At 38.1% G+C, this 22310-nt stretch overlaps 1 protein-coding gene across 1 annotated transcript; it reads left to right on the forward strand.

Annotated features, from left to right (window-relative positions):
• Positions 1–352: 352 nt before the first annotated feature.
• On the forward strand, positions 353–22219 carry LOC134665070 (intraflagellar transport protein 81 homolog). Its single transcript, XM_063521865.1, has 11 exons — positions 353–583; positions 4299–4504; positions 5926–6113; positions 6636–6757; positions 7216–7347; positions 8190–8321; positions 8650–8850; positions 19402–19521; positions 19992–20162; positions 20595–20981; positions 21331–22219. The coding sequence occupies exons 1-11, from the start codon at positions 437–439 to the stop codon at positions 21496–21498; spliced, it is 1974 nt and encodes a 657-aa protein (XP_063377935.1). The 5' UTR covers positions 353–436; the 3' UTR covers positions 21499–22219.
• The last annotated feature ends 91 nt before the right edge of the window (positions 22220–22310 follow it).

The raw sequence follows: 22310 nt of genomic DNA on the forward strand, positions 1-22310 counted from the left end.
TGCCCTCTCTCGGTGCCCTCTACTGCCCTCTAGTAGGTGTTATGCGCGCATCAGAAATTGCAGGCTTCAGGGCACATAACCTTTGTAAACATTTTTTCAGACTAACTAATAGATGGCGCTAACCACCTCAAACTATAAAATTTAGAATGACAATAAATTTATTATTTATTTCGACGTTGTTGTTGAAAAGAATGTAAATATTATGGTTCTATTACGTACCTAAATCCATCATAAATCATTTCAGAGATATGATTAATGATAATCAGGTATTAATGTTTCATGCGTAAACTTAAACGCAACTTATTTTATGACATCAGGACTGCTTTCGAAGTTTCCATGGTGATCAAAACAGTCAACATAACTCATTGTTGATAGCGAAAAGTTCCGAAAACTAGAACGATAAGTGATTTTCTTGCTATTGTCTTGCTCTAAAACAATGACGGAACAAATAAAGTTCATCGTGAAGGAGATAAACGCAAGTTTGGGGCGGAACTACGACTTGATAAAGTTTGACGCCTTGGATGAAAAACAGTTACTGCAGCTGCTCGTCGATTTACTCGTAGCCTTTAATGCTGGCGAGAAGGTATTAATTAGTATTTTTGTTGGCCTTGTAGAACTCTCCTACTCTTATAGATTTTGAATAACTCGCAGGGTCTAAAGTTTTTAAAGCCATCTAGGTACCTATCTATATAGGTATATCAATCTGAGGGGAGGGTAATGCTTTGGTTACGTCGCATAATTTCCCATTCATAAAAGTGCTCTGTCCTTTTTGCTAAATGTTCCGTTAATGAAATGAAATTCCCTAGGACTTCGCAAAATTTCCCGTCTTCAATAGGTATTCGTCTGATTTCGATATCGAAAAATCAGTAATAAAATTTTCTTTTCGAAAAATTTGCTAGTACGAGTAGTAAGGCCACTGTTGAATGCTCATTTATTGCTCCTTTTGTTATGCATAGTAAGTTTAATCATTCCTTTGAGTAAACTAACACAATAACTTGTATAGACGAGACGGTAGTAGCTCGTAAGGGGCTACTAAAGTCTGGCATTGTTCTATTGATCACATTGATCAAGATGTAATTAACCGCACTAGGTATTCCTTCAATAGAAAATTGCTTGAATGGAGAGTACTCAAGTCGCCACTAATGAACCTTTTGGGCCTGGTCAGCTTTGTAGAAGTTCAGTGTAAACTATTCAAATACCCTTTCATAGTGACCGTTTACTGGAACCCGAAACCAGTAGGTTCAATAGTGAGACCGAGATATCTCTTTAACTTAATGAATACGTAGCACAGTATAATGGCAAGAAGTAGTTCATCTCCGGATCTTTAGTCGTAAAATGTAATTTACGAGTAAAAATATCCACACGTCCACACTTACAGTGTCTACGCGAGCGCAAGCTTTGAAAGGCAGGCCGGCTGGCCATGCAAACATGGACAGCGATTTAAAAATTTATATGTCGAATGCAATGCAATGAATTCGATTTTATTCTGCGTCGCGCTTTATGGGTGCGTCTGCATGTTTGCTTCAATTGCGCACCTAAGTAACGCAACAGCACAATACATTCAAGGCTCGCACAAAGTGTGCAAACGTTCAGCGAACGTCTGTGCTCAGTCACGACGCATTCGCCGGACCTTAACTCATGTCACGTGCAAGCGTGTGGTTCTGGCTAAATAATAGGTACAGTCGCCATAAGATATTTTGGAGTGGCAAAGGTGTTCACAAATATCTGAACAAAGCCTCTATTATCAAGATAAGAAGTACGTGCCTAGGTATTTCTGAGCACCTTGGCCATTCGATCAGTTACTTTGACAGCACATGAGCACAACAAGCGAAAATGGTGGAGAATATTTTTTGTCAAATATAAAATAATAATATCTGGGAGACCAAGCTTTGCTCGAAAAACATAAAAAACGCAAAAATGCGCGTTTTCCCAGAGATAAGACGTAGCTAGATGGATTTATCGCTCCTGAAAACCCTTATATAGCAAATTTCATCGAAATCGTTAAAGCCGTTTCCGAGATCCCCGAAATATATAAATATACAAAAATTGCTCGTTTAAAAGGTATTAAGTAGATAGGTACTATAATAGGTAGGTATTTGACGGTGGTTAAAGCGCGCATCGCACACATTGTACAGTCGCCATCAGATATATCGGAGCAGCTAAGGCGCTCACAAATATCTGAACACGCCTCTATTGTCAAGGCGTTAGAGTGCGTGTTCAGATATTGTGACCACCTTGGCCGCTCCGATAAATCTGATGGCGACTGTACTCACAGTAGATAGGTACCTACTTAATTTATACTACATATTGGGCTATGTATTTGTTTGAAGAGGTCGTCCTGACTCCTGTTTATACTGTGTTAATATACGTACATTTGTATTGCGACGCGAAGCCAATTTAATCTGATTAAGTAATAAACATGTGGACCCGAATCGTAACATTTGAATAATAAACGAGCCAATTGATCTTATTATCTTGATGCTGAATTAACAATTCTTTTTATTTCTTCAAATCTCTTTAGGTAAACATCTTGTTATTAGAATATCTCCGTATTTTCTACGGAGATATTCTATCCTATTTTGTGTACAATTACATTACGTAATTAAATAATTATAGGAATTAACGCAAAAACTCCTTGACAGATTTGGATGCAATTTGGCATAAGTACGGATAGGTAGGTAAGGTACTCACCTAATCCAAAGTAACAGTAGGATACTTGTTTATTTAATAATATTCCACATATGAGGCTGAAATGTTAAGTTAAAAATGAGGTACACTTTTTTCATTGCTCTTGAGAGAAGTACCTATAAGATAGTTTATAAAAAGTGTTGGATTCTCCATCTTGTAAATATTCACGCAGCTTTGAATATATTCACACTACTTATGAATTGGCGTGCGTGATACAGGCTACTCAGAGCTTTTTCCGGAAATATCCACATTCCCGAGGGATAAGAGCTAAGTTATGCTCGCCACATGTGTGATGGCGTGGGTACCTAACTATTTCTATTTTTGTTTAGTGTCTTTACAATTACGGTGAATACTTTTAGCCAAATGGCTAAAAATATTCACCATATTATTTTCATTCTAAGTAATTTTAAGTCGAAAAACGCTCGACATGTTTCACTCCGTACCGAGGACTCCGAGGAGTGTCACCAGGAGCTTGCGTTGACGGTGAAGGACCGGTGCATATTATTTTCTTTCTTCCCTTGAATTCCTTTATACTTAATTGATTATAAATTACCTGATTAGACGGTAAATGTCACACATAGTTCTTCCAGTAACAGCCTATTTCTGGAATGTACTTATTTATGGCTTTATGGTCATAGTTAGACGCTAGTTAGAACTTTTTGTTGAACCTGTAGATACATGTAATAAAACTATAGTAAAAAGAATATTAGGAAAGTTACGGCCGCCCGCACTTACCCGCAAATGTCTTAGAATTAATGCGATTCTTTGGTACCCTTATTGGGTTCGATACGAATAGTGTTACGTACGAATGTTGCGATAAGTTCCTCACATTACGTACTTATGTCGATATTGGAGTTCTGAAAGCGGTCACGTTTGAGCAGGAAGCAGAAAGATTTTGGTGCGTGTACATGTCACATAAATCTATCACGAAGGGTTACACATGACGCGAACCGGGACGAAACTTTTTTGTTGTAACCTAATTCTTATACAAATATGTACGTGCCCTGATTTCTGGTTTCTGAAAGATATGAATGCTCATTTGTCGGTAAGTCAGTAGCCGCAACATAGACAGCCAACCGTGACTGTTCAGTAGGAGGGTGGATGAAAAGTACATGTACTTTATCCCTTCCAAATATGGAATGATAATGCTGGTGTAGGTAAGTGTTCTTCAGAAAAACTGTCTATACCTCGATCACAACGTGATCTCTAGCGCTGGTTGCAGTCGACCGTTATATTTTGAAAAAAAAAAAATGGCGTTCGACGCTGCGCTCATACGTATTTCTAGTGACCTAAGTCTGGAATAATTTAGTTTTAAAACAAGTTCATTATGTAGTAACTTTAATAATAATTACAATATTATAATATATTCTGTTAAATTAATAGCCGCAACATATCGGTATTCTGTATTCCTCTAAGATCCCCACGTTACTGGCTGAGCCTAGTGTGGATCACTGTACTGCCTCTCTTGGAATGCTAATTTCGTGAAATAAATATATTTTGAATTATCACTTCCAGTTGGAAAGTCAGGATCGTAGCAAGTGGAAATCCGTGGTCTCTGCCTACCCCTCCGGGAAACAGGCGTGATTATATGTATATGTATGTATTTCCAGTTGGACGTCCGCGACGATGACCCCGAGACTGTGTCGGTCCGTCTGCTGGAGATGCTCGGTAGCGTCAAGTACCGGCCGCCGGCGGGCGAGGATCCGCCGCGGTTTCGGGCTCTACTGCTAGCGGGTGACGCCAACACCGTCCACCACGTGCTGTACTGGTTGCTGGCCAACAAGGAGCACGTCACTAACACCGCTTATCTGGCTAAGTATGATTTATCTATACTATTAAAACCATGACGATAGATATTTGCGCGCGCTGCTGTTGCCAATAATTTAATGTTTAGAGGACTCCTACGGCATAACTCCCTATGTGTGTGTGTGAGCAGATTTTTTGTATTATCGTTTTTTTAGAGTGTTTCCAGAATCAGCCAGACAGTACCTACAGACCTATGCTATGTTATAAAATAAAACTCCTTAAAACACAACCATAATCAATTAGAAAACCATAGAGACTCGTAGAAGTGTAGCGTAGAAGAAATATAATACTAGATCTCATTTCTGGGACTCAAACCAAGCAAATTGAAATATCACGACGAGTAGCCCTCTCAGCTACTTTATCTTTTTATTTGGAATTAGCATAAGTACCTACTTGTCTTATTCTAGACAATGTCCAAATGAGTAATGACCTTTCCGCCTTTTCTCGGGAAGCATCTGGTTATTTTATTATGTAAATAGCTTTTTAACTATTCATGAATCTATTTATATTTCCAGTTTATTTGATTCACCTACAGAAACCTATTCTTCCTCTATCTTTTTTCGTCTCGGTTACAATGTTTAATTTCAATATTGCAAGATAATAATAGGTTACCAGGAAAAAATTCGTATCTTCGTTGACTTCGAATACAATTACTTGACCGTCTTTTTATATTAACTAGAACAAATTAAATAATATTTTCTCAAGAAAATTAGTTTTACGTACATAAAATGTGTAAATTTGTTAAACACTCAGATGCGGTGTAATTTGGTAAGGTGTAATTTAGGTATCTAAGTTTCTAAAGGTTGAAAGAAGGTCACCAGGTAATTTATAAAGAGTATCTTAATGCGATCGCTTGCATTTATTTAAGTTGTTCCATAAACAGTAAAAATGTTGAGCGATAAATTTGCCCGTGTTTATTAATGTTCGCAATAAGCACACTTATTATAAAGTCAAACAAAGAATTTAAAGAACGCGAGAGAAGATTAAAATTTTAGCTTGGTTAGACACTGACTAAGTAATGTGATGTAGTATAGTAGTAACCTTGGCTTAAGCTACATTATACCAGTTCATCTGTCTACTGACAGGTCAGAGTACGGTCAGAAGCTAGAACAGAACAGAGGTCACGGGCAGAAAAATAAACAACGTTAGCCATTGAGTCTTATATTTCAAGTTAATACTTATGCGAGAGCGTCACTGTTGTCCAGAAATGTTAGCCTGTGCCATGTTTATATATAGTAAGTTAGTAGTTGGTAATATTGGGTAAAATATTTATATAATTATTAATAATAAAATTATTTTTACCAGATGATTTGTGTCCTAAAAATATTTAACACAGGAATATAAGAAAATGAGTTAACAAGAAATTCTAAAAATGATTGTCTACATTCCCAAGATTACTCACTAAATATCTAATAATCAATTTTTTTTTAGATATTTGAAGATACCAGATATACCAACCGACGTAGCGCGTAACAATACGATCCAAGATTTACTAGACCTATACCAGAATCTGATAGATGAATTCAAAGAGGTGCACAAGCGCACCAGGATATTACAAAAGGAAAATGCGTCTGAAATCATTAATGATATCAAGGAGATGGCGGTCGAGCGAGATATAGGTACCAATTTCCTTTCAGTAAAAGCTACACTCGACTTGGGAAAGTGTTGAGCGCACTTAGAACTTAAAACCTTGTCATTTTAAAAGGAACTTCGCTTTTAACGTTGATGTGATATTTAACATTTGAAGTTTATTATAACAGAGTCTACTTAACATTTTGGTACTAGCTACTTTTGAGTGGCAGAAACTCTGTGAGAATGGAATAAAAGATGCATAATGGTAAATGGTAAATGTGATTATGGTTCCAAGTGGACAGTTGGACACTGAGAAATGTACACGACTTTTAGTTTTTTTTTTCGGTTAAACATAGGTTTTACCGTACTTTGGGCTTTTACAGTAACATACATACATCGTTGTATATTTCTTTACATGTGTTACAATGAGGCTGACATTGAATTCGGCCACTTTTCAATCTCTTAGAAATTGGAAAGGATTAATAAAAATTACGCTTTGAATTTAATTTTAGTCAAAGTATCTAGTTAATTATTTATAAGTCTTTGAAGCTCCAGTTATTCCTTTTCAGTTATTAAGCGATTAGAGACCGTGCAAGTTAATCTGATAGACGTAGGTAATAAGGAAGAGTTGATGAACATTAGCAAAGCTCTAAGGGTTCAACAGGAAATGACAAGCACACTGGAGCACCAGGTAATTAGTAGGTACAAACACTACGACGTCGTATTAATTAGTTGTAATTACCTGCTATGTTTAGAATATGTGTACAGAATATGTACCTATATCACATGCGTTTCTCTAAATTGAATTAAATCAGGAGAGTAATTTAATTTTGCATAACAATATTATCGCTTTGTACCATCGCTCACAGTCTCACACTGTTAGTTAACAGCTAATATATAATAACAGTTAAATAATATTGCTGCTGTACAGTTGTACATCGGTGGACCTTATGTAATTGACCTTATGACCTTTTGTAATATATAGTTAGGTGTGATGCTGTTTTTACGCTTCTTTTATTGGTTTCCTTTTCAAGATTGTGTGCGCAAGATTTTCTCGGCTTTATTGTTGTATTAAGTTTCTCCGTTCCCGGAAGCATTTTAGTGTTAATGAAAATTAATGTAGATCATTAATTGCTTTTTATTATTCAGTATGAGACCCAACAAGCCCAGTTGAAGTCCGCTGCGGACCAATTGAAAAGATATTTAAATGTAATACACGGGCAAAGTGCGGCGCCGAAAACTGTTAACGACGTGATTAAACGTCTCAACGAAGAAATTCAGGTATCTACTTATGAAATTGTGAACACAATAACACATTGAACTAGTGAACACATTCATTGCCAGCGCGAGCTACGCGCTACGAGCGTGCTGTCACGCGTGTTCCTCTATGTAGCGAAAAGCGCCTACAAACAGAGAAGCCGCCTAGCGGGTTGCTTGCAGTGAATGTGTTAAGAGGGAACGGAGGACCGCTTTTCCATAAAGCGGGCCAAAAGTCCCTATTTTCCTCTCTGGATATTGACATGAAAAGGTGATATCGCGCGGGCCAACCACACATGTTGCAAATATAAATATTTAATGATCAATTGCTGTGGGACATTATAGGAAGAGGCTAATATTCACAATAACACATTGTATATCAAAATGTGAAGATACGAATTTTCATGTGTATAATTTTTGTTCGTTGTTTGTTCGTTCGATTATTTTCAATTAAAAGACTTGTATCTACTGAGTGGTGAAAGGCTAGCGGCGCTTAGTCACACAACACATCCTTTTCTAGTTATATAATAATGTAAAACATGGATGATATTTCGACTAGTTGAAATTATCCCGCAGTCGAAATTGTCCCCCTGCACCTTATTATTATTAAAATTCCTTTCTTTACTCTGGTTAAATGTTCACTGAAATGTTGTAGGTACTTATTTGTTTAATTAAACTGCGGCGTACTTAAAAAAATCAGCGAAATTCATTTCCGATTCTCCTTTGGTTAAATATTTCCCAACTCATTGATTCCAATAGGTGGTCTGAAATTTCATTTATATAACCCAGTTCCACGGAAAACCTTTTTGCTTTCAATTTATGAGATGCGCGTACTAATTGAATTGAATTTATGAATATTTTCATAGCTGAACAGCTACCTTGTAAAGGAGAAACTGCCGCAAGAGGCTGCGCACCTGCAGAGAGAGCTGAATATTATGCAAACTATTGCCACGGAGCAACATCCCACTAGGTCGGATTTAATGGCTGCGCAAGACAAGGTAAAATTATTAGTTATTTCCTCGTTTTGCATAATTGGGGTTTTAGTAAAGTATGAAACGTTTGAGTTTGTGTACAGAAAGTAAAGGTAGTGCATAATTGTTTTCCATCGTATTTGGGAGTTTCTATCTTTGATATAAAGACAGTTAGTGCATAATAGGCATAGCTGATATTTATTTCTGAGACATCTGAGTTTTTCAAATCTATATCTCAAATCTAAATCAGTGATTTCTACCTATATGATTAACTGATAGAACAAGGCAGAATTTGGCTCGCAGAGCCAATTAACTTATGAATACTTTTATTTTTAATAAATTGTTTGTTTATTAGATAGCAGTGGTCAACAGCGAAATCGAACAGCTCGTGCAGCGTCGCTTGGCGTCCTCGACGCCGCAGGAGGACAAGCTGGCGCCTTTCCGGCAGCAGGCGGCGGTGATCCGGCGCAATAAGGACGCCAGTGCCGCGCGCGCCGATGAGCTGGCGGCGTCCCTTCGCGAGCATGAGGCCACACTGGCGGACTTGCAGTCTCAGGTATGACACGTCATCGATGCGCCAGGACAAGCTAGAGCCGTTCGATAGCAGTCGGCTGTCAAGCCGGCAGCGCAATAAGGATGCCAGTGCCGCGCGCCCTGATGAGCTGGCAGCGTCCCTGCGCGAGCACGAGGCCATATCAAGTGGCGTTCTCAATTCCCCATGACAAGCTGGAACCGTTCCGACAGCAGGCGGCTGTCATCCGTCGCAATAAGGACGCCAGTGCCGCGCGCCCTGATGAGCTGGCAAGTGGCAGCGTCCCTGCGCGAGCACGAGGCCATATCAAATGGCGTTGTCAATTCCCCAGAACAAGCTGGAACCGTATCGACAGCAGGCGGCTGTCATCCGGCGCAATAAGGACGCTCAGAGCCGCGCGCGCCGACGAGTTAGCCACTTGCAGTATCAGTGTCAGGTATGCGCCTCACTTGGCGTCTTCGGCGCTGTACCTATGCAGCGCTTGTCTTCAAAGGTTAGTTTTACACAATACTCGTAGTACCTTCATACTGTTATGTGTACAGCTACGCTATAAATTTATTTATTTATTTATTTATTTAATCTTTATTGCACAAAAGAAAAATCTTATAGTACAAAAGGCGGACTTAATGCCATAAGGCATTCTCTACCAGTCGACCTTAAGCTTACCTTAATTTAATACGTACTCGTCAATTTTATACCAGTAAAAATACTGGATTTTATACGTTTTCTGCCGGACCAGTTTACAGACTGTTTTTTAAACTAAAAATGCCTTTTAATAAATCCAGCTGTACCCGCTTAGGCAGCTTAGGCTACAATAGTGAAAAGTTGATTGTGATTTATCCTTGAAAACCTCGTCTGGCTTAAGAATGTTGTACTTAAGTATATTGTGAAATTCAATATTTTAAAGTTTATAATTGGAAATAAAATAAGTGCCTATACTTAGTTGTATGTATGTATGCGCAAAGTTTTATTCGATGTCTTTATTGTACACATGCACATTAGGTACCTAATTGTACTTAGCATTTTTTTATTTTCAACTTGTGACTCAATATAAAACAAACGACGAAACGACAGACGAACGTAATCAACTTATCTATTTAAAAATACAGCAAATTTAATCTGGATGAATGACCAAAAATTTAAAAAGATTTGAATATTTTTTACTTTTCGAAACTGTAATTAAACTTTTGAATTCATTGTGCGCAGGCATTTTACCGTTTTCATCTGCAATGACATATGCTAAGTTAAACAATGTATAATGTTATCACTAATGTTTCGAACTAAGTAATTCGAGTGCAAATTACTAGATTTAAATGAAATAAACGGCATTATATTTCGATTGAATATGAATTAAGTTATGTGCTGCAGAATGGAGCGACTTTTCAGATAGAGTGATAAAGATAGTTTATCTTTCAAGCAGGCCTATTCCAATGCGGTCATGGACGTCAAATAAAAAGCAGTATTAACTTGAATTTTCTTAGCTAAACAGACCATATTTCTCCGAATCACTCACGAGATATGACAACCTAGCTGTAATGTGAAGAAATTCTAAGAACCGTATTAACTCACAGCAGGTGTGTGTACATTAGCGAGGTGCGGTACCATTATGTGAATTCCAAGGTAATAATAACCCCATTGCATACGATGATAAGTCACACCAGACACTTCTGTCTGACTGATGTTTACATTATATTAGATTACATGAATACATTCTGGAGGCTTACATATAACAGGCGCTTTCAGACTTTGGAAAAATAATTTCATTTTTCTCTCGTTTTCTTCAACGGAAAAATATTACTTTCACTTATGTATAATCAGGTGTGACGCAGACGTGTTTCTATGTAATCATGTTATATGCGAACATTATCAATTTATGATAAAAGGGAATTGGGAGTTAATATAAAATATGCAATAGGATTAAATGTTTTAGGAAAAAGTAACTCTAAATCTGAAAGGGAATTTAATCATCAGATTTTTCTCTCGCCTTTGGAGATCTGCATAAAGACATTAAGTACTCAGTCCCTGCTCCATACATTATTCATTAAAACGAAAGCACTATTTTTATTCGAACCGAAAGCGTGATACATTTACGAATGAAATGTAAGTAATAAATAATTACTGTTGTTTATTGGAGGCGAGCGGGTGCGATCCTCCCGGTGCGGCATTCAAACTTTTAAAACTTGTTATTGATCTTGTTATTGAAGCAGAATCTCTCGCTCGCACCGATATCACTGGGCGGACACGCCATCGTACGGAAATCGTTGTTGTGTTTATGTGCGCACGACATTTTATGCGCACATAAACACACACACACATGAAAAGGCGCCGCTGGTGGCCTAGCGGTAAGAGCGTGCGACTTTTAATCTGGAGGTGGCGGGTTCAAACCCCGGCTCGTACCAATGAGTTTTCGGAACTTATGTACGAAATATAATTTGATATAAACTGAAATAAATGTCATATACTAAGAAAAAGTCACCAAGGCCTCCAGTGCCCCAGGTTGGAATGGAACCAGCGTCCTCTGTTATCTCGGCAGAGAGGGAGATGGCGGTCACTTTTTCTTAGTAGGTATATGACATTTATTTCAGTTTATAAGTAATTTATATAGTACTGTTTCTACTTGAAATAAAAATTAAATCAAATATTTTCTGAAAATAATTTAATTTGTTCTAATACTTCTAAAGTTTGCGCGGAAAGAGAAGAGTCGTGAAATGTATGGAAGCCAATACATTCTACGAGTCTTCTCTTTCCGCACAGACTCTAATAGTATGTAATAATTAGGTATTATTTATACATACATAGGTTAAAATTTCGTTTTAAATAAAAATATCAGTATTTTAATCTTGCTATGTAAATATGTAATGTAACTAATGTAAGCTTGCCCTATAAAATAACGATTTTACCAATAAATAAATAAATAAATAAATCAATCAATCAACTTAATCTGCGGGGATAATAAGGACGAGCGAGAAGCACGAGTGAATAACGTATAAATGAGATGAAATAGACAACAATTACTTCGAGCTTTTTGCTTTGTGCGATCCACTGACTGATTGAGCGTGTCTACGAACGGAATTGCAAACAACACACAAGCCTTTGTTATATGATTTGAGAGAATGCTGAAGAATTATACCCTTATTCATAAAACTTTACGGGCCTGATTTAATTAAATGATGTTTTATCCCTTTCTTACAAATACATAAGTCAAAATGACAGATAAGGGCTAACGATTATTAGCTAATTGAGGCTTATATATAGCGCGTTTATGAATAAGGGGGTTAGGGTCTAAATTATTTTACTTGTTCTGTTTCCGGCCCTACTGCCCTATTATATTGTAATTAATACAAACCTATTTACTATGCGAAAAGTTAAAACCACTACTTCATCACATTCATACTAAAATCCCCAATCCTTCATCACTCTGTCACATTTCGGAGGACAGAAAACAAGACAAAGCAACGATTTATCTTCTTTAACCCTTATCAAGGCATACCAGAGGCGGTTTAGCGACTACATACGGCATTTCAGAACGTGTTTCCTTTTCAACGAGCAAGACTGATATTCAACTGTCATTATTGTAATGTATGAACGTTATTTATAACTGGCTTTTGCTTGCGAGTTTCTCAGCGTGAAATCACAGAATAATTAATAGTACTACCGTACAGAAAGGAAACTTATTACAAAACCGAAGTTTGACAGCGGTTCAGGGTCGAATCATTATGTCCCTTTCTGATATATGGCACTATCCCTTTCGGCTATTTAGGGTTGTCAAAAATCTAGTGATTATCTTATCTGTGGTCGTGCACGCAAAAGGAAGTCAAGTAGTGCCAACCCTAATAATTGCTCGGAGCAATGCTGAGTCGAGCGGAGCCGAGTTTGACCGAAGTCAGGAGTTTCGCACCCCTGGTGGAATGAAGAAATGTTAATTTTGACAGTTACTAATCGATATCGTATCGCTGTGACAATTTATAAGCATTGTTCCAATTGGACCGTATAACGTAATGGCTCCTCTAAACGATGGGCCAGCGCCGGCCACTCTAAGGGACGCAGCCATGCGGTACAATGAGATAGCAATATCACTTGCTCCCTCTAACGCACAAATGCGTCCCTTGAAGTGGCTGGCGCTGGCCCTTCATATAGAGGAGCCATAACGTAAGTTCTATGGATCCGCTTGCTTACTCAACGCCAAAGTTGCTACGAGTGCTACGCCGTAGCGAGTAGACGTTATTTCTCGCTTTAAAGGTCGCGATGCGAGTGATTCTTCGTGAAAGGTTTAGACGGTGTTTAATTTGCTAAGGTTTTGTGAAACCCGTGCGAAGCCGGGGCGGGTCGTTAATCATTTGTGACGTTATCTATGAAAAGGGACCTTATTGTCGATGGCGCTTACGCTAATATTAACGAAGCTCCTATATGAATACAATGCCGCGCGACGCTGTGCGGCGTAAGCGCCATCGACAATAAGGTCCCTTTTCATAGATAATGCCCCATTTGTACGGTAAGTATTTTGATGTCAGTCAGTACGTTCAAATTAGCATGTAAATCTGTTTATTCCAATGAAACTACTATTTTTTTTTCTAATTGCATTGAGGTGCAAAATCTCAACTGTATTATCCCAATGATATTTGGGTCGATCAACTTTTTTATGTCATATCGTGTCCCAACGATATAAAAATTCAAATCTTACAAATCGTAACAGTTTTTAAATTTATCTGGTATATTATAGTAAATAAACCAAATAATCATTCAAACTAGAACTTAAAAACTGAAAGAATTATTTTTAAATATAGTTTTTTTTTGGTGACCCAGGAGATAATTTTAGACTCCCATACAAAAAAAGCATGTCCCAATCGCATGTCGGCTTCGGTTTTTACTTAACAGTGTAAAAAATGTACTCCACCATATTCACTACTAACGCTTAATTAAAAAGGTATTGACATCTAATTTACAAATTCGATGCTAAAATTTCGCTAGAATTCGTAGATTTATTTAAAAAAAAAGTTCTTTTTGCGTCCCGAAACAATGATTCATTTTTAAGTCCCCTAACTTAACACACATTACAATGGCAACGAAGGCTCAAAGTTATGACACTGTATCGCCCAGCCAATAGGCAGCCGATCTAAGTATCACGTGACAAGATCCGCCATTACGGTTACTTTCTTATTCGCCGGCCATTTCGTCTGTGGTTCGAAGTGTGACAAGGTGTGTTAATTGTCGGTCCGCTGACTTACTGTGATATTTCGTAAGAAGTTTTGTCTTTTTATATTAATTTGTAGCTTTATAGATCCTTCTTAGCTCTAATATGGTCTAACAATATACTTTTTTGACATATTTTTGTGGATAATAACTAAAATTATTGATTTGACTTTAAATGTCTTCTGGGTCACCGTTCCCCCGGGTCACTTTTCTGGTGACCCAAGAGACTGTGATGGTGACTCAGGAGACTTTATCAATACGTTTTGATAAATTTGCTTCTTTTCATGGATATATTAACTTTTTAATAGAAATTAGTAATAATTTATTACTATGTCTCTTTGAGACACTGACTATGAAGAGACTATTGAGCGAAACCAAGGCTCCGAAGTGTTCGCAAAGGACAAGTCTATTGGGTAAAGCCAGCTGACAAAGCTGAAACAGGAAGATGGCAGCATAACGTCGAGCAGAGCGGAGGTTTTAGGCGAGATCGAGAGGTTCCATGGACAGTTATACACTTCGATCGCAAAGCCCGATGACAGCTTGGTAGGAGATCCAATTAAGAGCCAAGCTGTCCCGACATTATACCGAAGATATCTCGGACATTAGTCTGTACGAGATTAGGATGGCCCTGAAGCAGCTTAAGAACAACAAGGCGCTGGGCAAAGACGGAATCACTTCAGAGCTTCTGAGAGCGGGTGGAACACCGGTACTTAAAGTCCTCCAGAAGCTCTTTAATTCCGTCTTGTCCGAGGGCATAACGCCTGACCATAGACCACATCCATACGCTGCGGCAAGTTATACAGAAGACCGAAGAGTATAACTTGCCATTATGCTTAGCGTTTGTGGACTATGAGAAAGACTTCGATTCGGTGCACACATGGGCGGTGCTTGAGTCTCTTCAGCGATGCCATATTGACTATCGGTACATCGAAGTGTTGAAGTGTTTGTATAGTAACGCCACCATGGTCCGAGTACAGGAGCAGAGCACGAGGGCGATTCCATTGCGAAGAGGCGTAAAGCAGGGAGACGTTATCTCTCCGAAACTGTTTACTGCCGTAATGGAAGACGCCTTCAAGCTCCTGGAATGGGAAGGAGTTGGCATCAACATCAACGGCGAATACATCACTCACCTCCGGTTTGCCGACGATATCGTAGTCATGGCAAAGTCGATGGAGGAACTCAGCATGATGCTCGATGACCTCAACCGAGTTTAACAACGGGTGGGCTTGAAAATGAACATGGACAAGACGAAACTTATGTAAAAAGCCAATGTTGTGCCCATCCCAGTCTCTGTTGGGAACTCGGTACTCGAAGTTGTTGACTCGTACATCTACCTAGGACAAGTAGTCCAATTGGGTAGGTCCAACTTCGAGAAAGAGGTCAACCGCCGAATCCAACTCAGTTGGGCAGCGTTCGGGAAACTACGTAATGTCTTTTCGTCCGACATAACTCAGTACCTCAAGACAAAAGTTTTTAATCAATGTGTGTTACCAGTGATGACTTACGGCTCCGAAACGTGGTCTTTCACTATCGGCCTCATCTCAAAACTCAAAGTCGCTCAACGAGCTATGAAGAGGGCTATGCTCGGAGTTTTTCTACGTGATCGAATCAGAAATGAGGAGATCCGTAGACGAACTAAAGTCACCGACATAGCCCACCGGATTAGCAAGCTGAAGTGGCAATGGGCAGGCCACATTGCACGCAGAGAAGATGGCCGATGGGGTCGAAAAGTTCTCGAGTGGAGACCACGGACTAGCAAGCGCAGCGTAGGACGTCCACCCACAAGACGGACAGACGACCTTGTTAAGGTCGCCGGAAGACGCTGGATGCGGGTCGCTTCCAACGGCACGTATGGAGGTCCAAGGGGGAGGCCTATGTTCAGCAGTGGACGTCTTATGGCTGAGATGATGATGATGATGATGTCTCTTTGCTTATGAGCGGAAGTGATCTAAAAACTTTGTGCAGACGCAGGTGCGTGAATTTGAAGCCAGGCGACGCACAGAGCTCGACGTTAAGCGTGACGAGCTAAAGGCCAGACCACCTGTGGCCATCACGTACAATTATATCGGAGGGGTGCTGACCTGCAGCGAATGTGGCCGCACATTTGCTGCAAAGATTGGCTACGTCACCTGAGAGCACACCAGCGACGCTCTCAGCTGTAGCATAGCAGTCGCTGTAGCCGAAAACGGCTAGGAGGAGATGATGATGATGATGATTTTTGAGCCTTTATGTTATTATTTAATCCTTTTGAAAACTGCGTATTTGAAATTTGGATGAGGCGAGCTATTCTTTTGCCACTTTGGCTGCCACTATATTTTTGATGTTGATTGTACTGATTGCTGAGAATCATTTACTTTGATTTTTGTTTAATTGTTTTGATTTCTGAGTGTTATTAGACTGATTAGACTTACTGATAAGTTAAAATGTGAAAACAGAATGACAGAATATCTCTTGAGTCACTAAATTTGTCTCTGGAGGAACCAAAAATGTCTCTTGGGTAACTAAATTTGTCTCTGGGAAAACTACGATGTCCCAAAAAATTTTAGGCATGTTTTGCATTTTTATGGAGATTGATTAATAAATGTTTTTAATTATAATTTTTTGATTATTTCGTAACATTAACATATTATTCCGATAGGTAGAATATGCATGGTTGCGGTATTTGAGTAATATAAAAACTTTTCGTACATTTTACGACATAAGTGACTCAGGAGACACTATTAGTTGATTTTAAGGAAAACCAAGAAGGGTCTCTTTAATTTTAAGTTAAAAGAAGCAAAGTGTTTATGCTCCTTTATATAATAGACGAATATATATTTCGATTAAATGAAGTTTTATTTAATAAATCCCGGGTAACCCAGGGGACACGTTTTGAGACAGCACAACATATATAACACCAAAAGTTGTCAAAATAATAAAATTTGTGCGCGGCCCGTAATCGCATACAAAACTTTAAATGTTCTTGTACGCTAAATGTCTGAAAAATAATCATAATTAAAAGATTTATTTTTTCGAAAAAAATCTTTCTCCATGACATGAAAAAGTTGATCGACCCATTTACTTTTCGATTGGCGTTTGTCGATCAATGATTAATGATTATCCCCTTGGCTAGGCCCTGAACATAAGTTTTATATTACTTGCCATTCACTTTAAAAACATTAACTGAGGTATATTAACTTTATGCGAATAGTAAATTATGATATTGAACGGGCCTTAGTACGTGGCTTGAATAAAGAGATTTATCAAATAACATATATTACATTATAATGCTTTGTTCAATTCTATTTTATGAGCGCAATTTTTCTATTACGTTACTCTGGCAACACTATTAAATAAATTACATTATTTAAATTGAATTATTATTGTTCGGCGTTTAAAATAATGCTACACTGTTTTGCAATACCAATGTTAAAAAACCGGACCACTGCGAATCGGATTCGCCCACCGAGGGTTCCTTACAAATTTAACTTAAAACTATAATTTATTTTTTACCAATTTATAGTTTGGAGATTATCCCTGTACTTATCTGTACCTGGTAGTGTAAGAGTGACTGTAAGACGATATTACTTGCCGAATTTCATAGTTATAGCACAAAACAGATAGGTACAGAAATCAACCTACATACAAAGCGCGCTCGAGCAACGCACACATAGACACTGCTCACGGACACGATATCTCGGACCAGTTGGGACCAGTGCGAGCGCGAGTGCCATCCGCTTGAGACACGCGTCTGTGAACTTTTTTGTGCATAATGGAGAAACAAAACAAAAAGTTATTATAAATGTACAGTGGACGGTTGTTTAAATTCAACATTAAACGGTGAATTGTCGTTTTTTAAGCTACCAGTGGTTTCAGAGAGAATGCGTATGCGAATTTATTACATTGTACATGAGAATGCGAATTTATTACACTTAAAAATATAATAATCGTGTATTTCGCCAATCTCGGCATCATCGCAAGATATTTTCTGTGGCAAATTTGTAATATAACAATGACATTAAAATTAAAATACCTATTTGAGTTATTAATGTTTTTATTAATTTATGGAATTCTTCCCGTTTCATCCTCAACAGTAAATCAAACAACTAAATACGAGATACGATATGATAGATACGAGTGCCACTACCACGATAGTTTTTTGTGCATAAGTCATAGTTCGCAACAATCGCAACCCTAGAGCGACCGCCGAGCGTAGGTATGAAAAGTAAAGTACATACATGTGATTGACTTCTGTACTTATCTATTTTGTGGTTATAGGTCAACAAGAAGTACCCTATAAATTTTGATTCCCTTGAGAGTGTCGAAATAGTTATTAACGAAGTGATCCTATAAGGCAGCGGTCGGCAACCTGCGGCCCGCGGGCCGCATGCGGCTCGTGAAACTGTCACTTGGGGCCCGAGTGCCGCCTTGGCTATTTTGTATGTAATAGTGACAAACGACAATGTCTCATAAAGTCATAAATATTAACAAATTACGGCCCGCGTCACCTCCGTTAACTACTATGTGGCCCGTGGCTGCTAAAAGGTTGCCGACCGCTGCTATGGGTTCTGTTATTTCCTTTACGGAACCCTATAAACGGTATCGATCGACGAAACTAGTGATATTATTATGATATACCTGGATATTTATACAATTTGACTCGTGAACGTAATAAAATTCTTACCACATCCAATAGAATCCAGACCATAAGGTGTATTCGGGTAATACCGAATGTCGGATAATTCCGAAATTCAGATGAAAATCACCCTTAATTCCATCATAATAAAAGTCTCTTTTCGGAATTATCCGACAGTTTTCGACATTCGGAATTACCCGAGTAAACCCTACTGCACATAGGCACCAGTTCTGTCGTGTCGTTACATCGTTATCACAAAAGTAGCCACACTAATGACCATATTAGGTATGTTAGTCACGTCACATTCTCGAATTAAATTGGAACCCAGACCAATAATAATTGAAACGTACATTTAGGTAAAGATCAAGGTCAAAGGTCAGATAAGGAGTCAAATATCGGAAGCCTTATCAGAGAGGGAAGATTTTCAATTTTCTATAATCAGTCATTAAAATGTCGATGATCTGAAAGATTCCGAGGGCATTTGCGTTACTTGCCTCCAAAAGCGACGTCTTTTTTATCAAATCAATATCTCGTTTGAGTTTGGCTTTTTATCTGTCGTAATACGTGAGTGACGTTTTTTTATATAATTTGAAGAGTTTTTCTTATCTCTGTGTTAAGTCATCTAATGAGATAACTTATTATTATGAACCGTACCAGTTGGTACATTAACGATCAGCAATTTGTATTTTTGTGTATTCAGATGTTACATGAAACTCGATTAAAAAAACCTTTACGTTGAAATAATATTTGAAAATTATAATTTGGTGCAGGTTCGTCACCTTCTTGGAGACACAATCCTCAGGGGAGAGGAGTTAAAAAAATACGTCAACACACTACGCACTAAGAGCACAATATACAAAAGACAGAGGGCCAACTTATCAACGTTTAAGGTAGGTACTAAAATAAAAATAAAAACTATCACTTCTACAGTCAGCAGCTGAAATTGCTAAGCGGGCGGGGTGTTCAAAATTACCTTGACATGCTCTTGTTCTCTTAGCAACAAAGTCGCGTCAAGATCATTTTGAATTTGAACACCTCCTCGCCAGCTTAGCAATTTCTGCTGTTGCTGCTGTACAAATTTAAGTTTAACGCACTCTACTTTTATACAAAGTAAAAACGAAAAATATTTTTTTTTCTACATTGCACATTTTTTTAATCTACTGGTGATGCTAGGTATTCAGTTTTTAGTTGTTAATTTGATTGCTCTCAAATAATGTTTACATCAAAATGCTACCTACCACATTACATATACATTTTTGGTACATACTTTGTCCCCAAAATATTTCTTAAATACAATCGAAAATTAACTTCAGAAAAATTACGGTAATTTGGTATGAAATATATGGAGTGTTTGTGATAGGTCGAGGCGGGAATCTTAACGCGGACGCTACATCTCCTGAGCGCCGCTGATCCTACCGTGGAATTGGCTCTAGTGAATCACAAGAAAACGAAGATTGAAGACGATGACGCCGCCGAAAAAGACTTTAAGCCGGCGGATTTAGAGAAAAAATCTTTGCATGACTTATCACAGGTAAATATGCCAGTATCATATATTTTCATTTAGAACTGAATTCAGTAACCCAACGTACCTAACAATTTATAGTTAACTAATTAAGATGAATGAGGACGATCGCCTCGAAACCGCCTTTCCATAGGTATGGAAACAAAATATAATTCGTCGACTCGTCGTCGTAGAGAAAATGAGGACTAAGTATGTATGGAGAAAATATATAAAGCTTATTTATGTATTAACGTCAAAAATTGAGCTCGCAATTTTTTACTCCGTCATAATTTCCGAATGTGTCACCTTGTCACCTTGTCTCATATACCTATATCAGACGACGGCGGTTATAAGGTCAAAATGACTTAGTTTGAGTTAATAGTGTGTCAGGTGTATTTTTTTGTTTACTGGCGTTGTTTTAATATACAATGTATAAACTATTATCTTCCTTAAACATTTCAGTTAGTGGCTCAAACAGCACAGAAACTGTCTCAAGTGCGCCAAGAAATACAACCGCTCGCGGACAAAATAAAACCGATAAAAGAGCAATTTCAATCAGTACAGCAGCAATACGACCAGAAGAAGCGCGTTTACGAAGCAACCTCCATCAACATTACTTCGCAAATGGAACCTTTCAAGAATCAAGTGACAGAGTTGACTGACCAACTGAATAGTAAGGAGGAGGAATGGAAAAACTTGCGGCAAAAGATAACAAAAGCGGAAAGTTTACAAGAGGTTGTGATGTTTGAGATGAAAAACTCAATGCAGTCCCCGCGGAGACCCTCCAAAACCGAAACTTTGATGAAAAAGGTTGCTGATATGGAGCAGATTGTAAAGAACTTGGAGGAGGTAAGTTACCTAAGTAATTGTAAATAGTTATGTATATCTACCTACAACTATATACAACGAGTACGTACGTAAAATATGAGGCTGGACCTACTTATGGGCGGTACTAAGTAAAGTCTGTCAAGCCATTTCCAAGTCTTTCAAATCGTATTTATTCAAGTCTGTTAAGCAAAATAAAAAAAGATAGCGCAAAGGAAAATCGTCCGATAGAAAAAGTGAATTTCGTGCTTTTTCTACTGACTAAGTCGTTTGACCGGTTATAACTAATTGTTTATGTGTATACACTTTTAATATCGATTCTATGTGTTGGGTGTTGAATGACTACAATAAAAAAAAAAATTAATTATTTCAGGAACAGAAGGTGATCAGTTCCCGTCAAGGCGTGGTGGAAGAGCAGACGCGGCTGTGGGAGAACACGCTGGAGCTGTTGCGCTGCAAGCTACGTGCGCGGACGCAGCCTTCTGCGCGCCAGGGCCGCATGCACATCACGCAGCACTCGCAAATGCTCACTCTGACATAATAACATTAAATTCAAATATTCAAAACATATTTATTTCATAGCTTGGATGATACATAGGTGAAGTACAGTGATCCTCACACCAGGCTTAGCCTGTGACGTGGGGATCCAAGCCAAATACAAATTATTATTACTAGTACAATAAACCACAGAAATTACAAACCACATAAGCGGTACAGTACTTAAAGACTGTAAATCTCTGAAATAGAGTAACACAAAAAGCTATACGAAAAAAAAACATAACAACATTAGAGGGATTTCTTGGTGGCGCTGACCGGCATCTATAGGTATAAGTATGCAGAACAGACGCAGCACGCTTATAGCATCTGTACCAAGCAAGTTCGCTTTGAGTGTGCGCCGTGGCCTTAGTAGTGTTAGGTGCAAATTCTTCTTTCCTGTTCACGAAAGTATAATCTAATCTCTTTGAAAATAGCCATTAATAACAAATATAGAATAAAATGAAAATGCTACACTTCAGAACTTATGTTATTTATATCTTGAAAGACCGATATTGAATAACCGGTCTTAGGTGCCCACGCTTTTGATACAGGCATACTGCGTAGGTTATTGTTTAATGCCAATATTGGCGATATCCTTCACAAATTAAAATTAAGCTCCTCCTGTTTGAGAATAGCTCAGGAACTTTTTCGTGATTACGAGTATAATGTATTTTAACTTACACGAGTTAACAAATTACATAAATAAAATCTCAAGTTCACCGACATTATTAGCTTTATTTTAAATACCTACTATACCTACCTACTGCATGCAATTGAAATTACAATCAACTTGCTGAAAATAGGACAAAAGTTCTA

Source organism: Cydia fagiglandana, chromosome 6 (genome assembly GCF_963556715.1).
Source record: "Cydia fagiglandana chromosome 6, ilCydFagi1.1, whole genome shotgun sequence".
NCBI classification, from domain to species: Eukaryota; Metazoa; Arthropoda; class Insecta; order Lepidoptera; family Tortricidae; genus Cydia; species Cydia fagiglandana.

What these genes read in the sequence shown, in the direction of transcription:
- LOC134665070 (XM_063521865.1), top strand. Translation starts at nt 437, where the DNA reads ATGACGGAACAAATAAAGTTCATCGTGAAGGAGATAAACGCAAGTTTG. An exon ending in GGCGGTCGAGCGAGATATAG is followed by an intron (nt 6,114 to 6,635) that starts GTACCAATTTCC and finishes ATTCCTTTTCAG; the next exon opens with TTATTAAGCGATTAGAGACC. An exon ending in GTCTCAACGAAGAAATTCAG is followed by an intron (nt 7,348 to 8,189) that starts GTATCTACTTAT and finishes ATATTTTCATAG; the next exon opens with CTGAACAGCTACCTTGTAAA.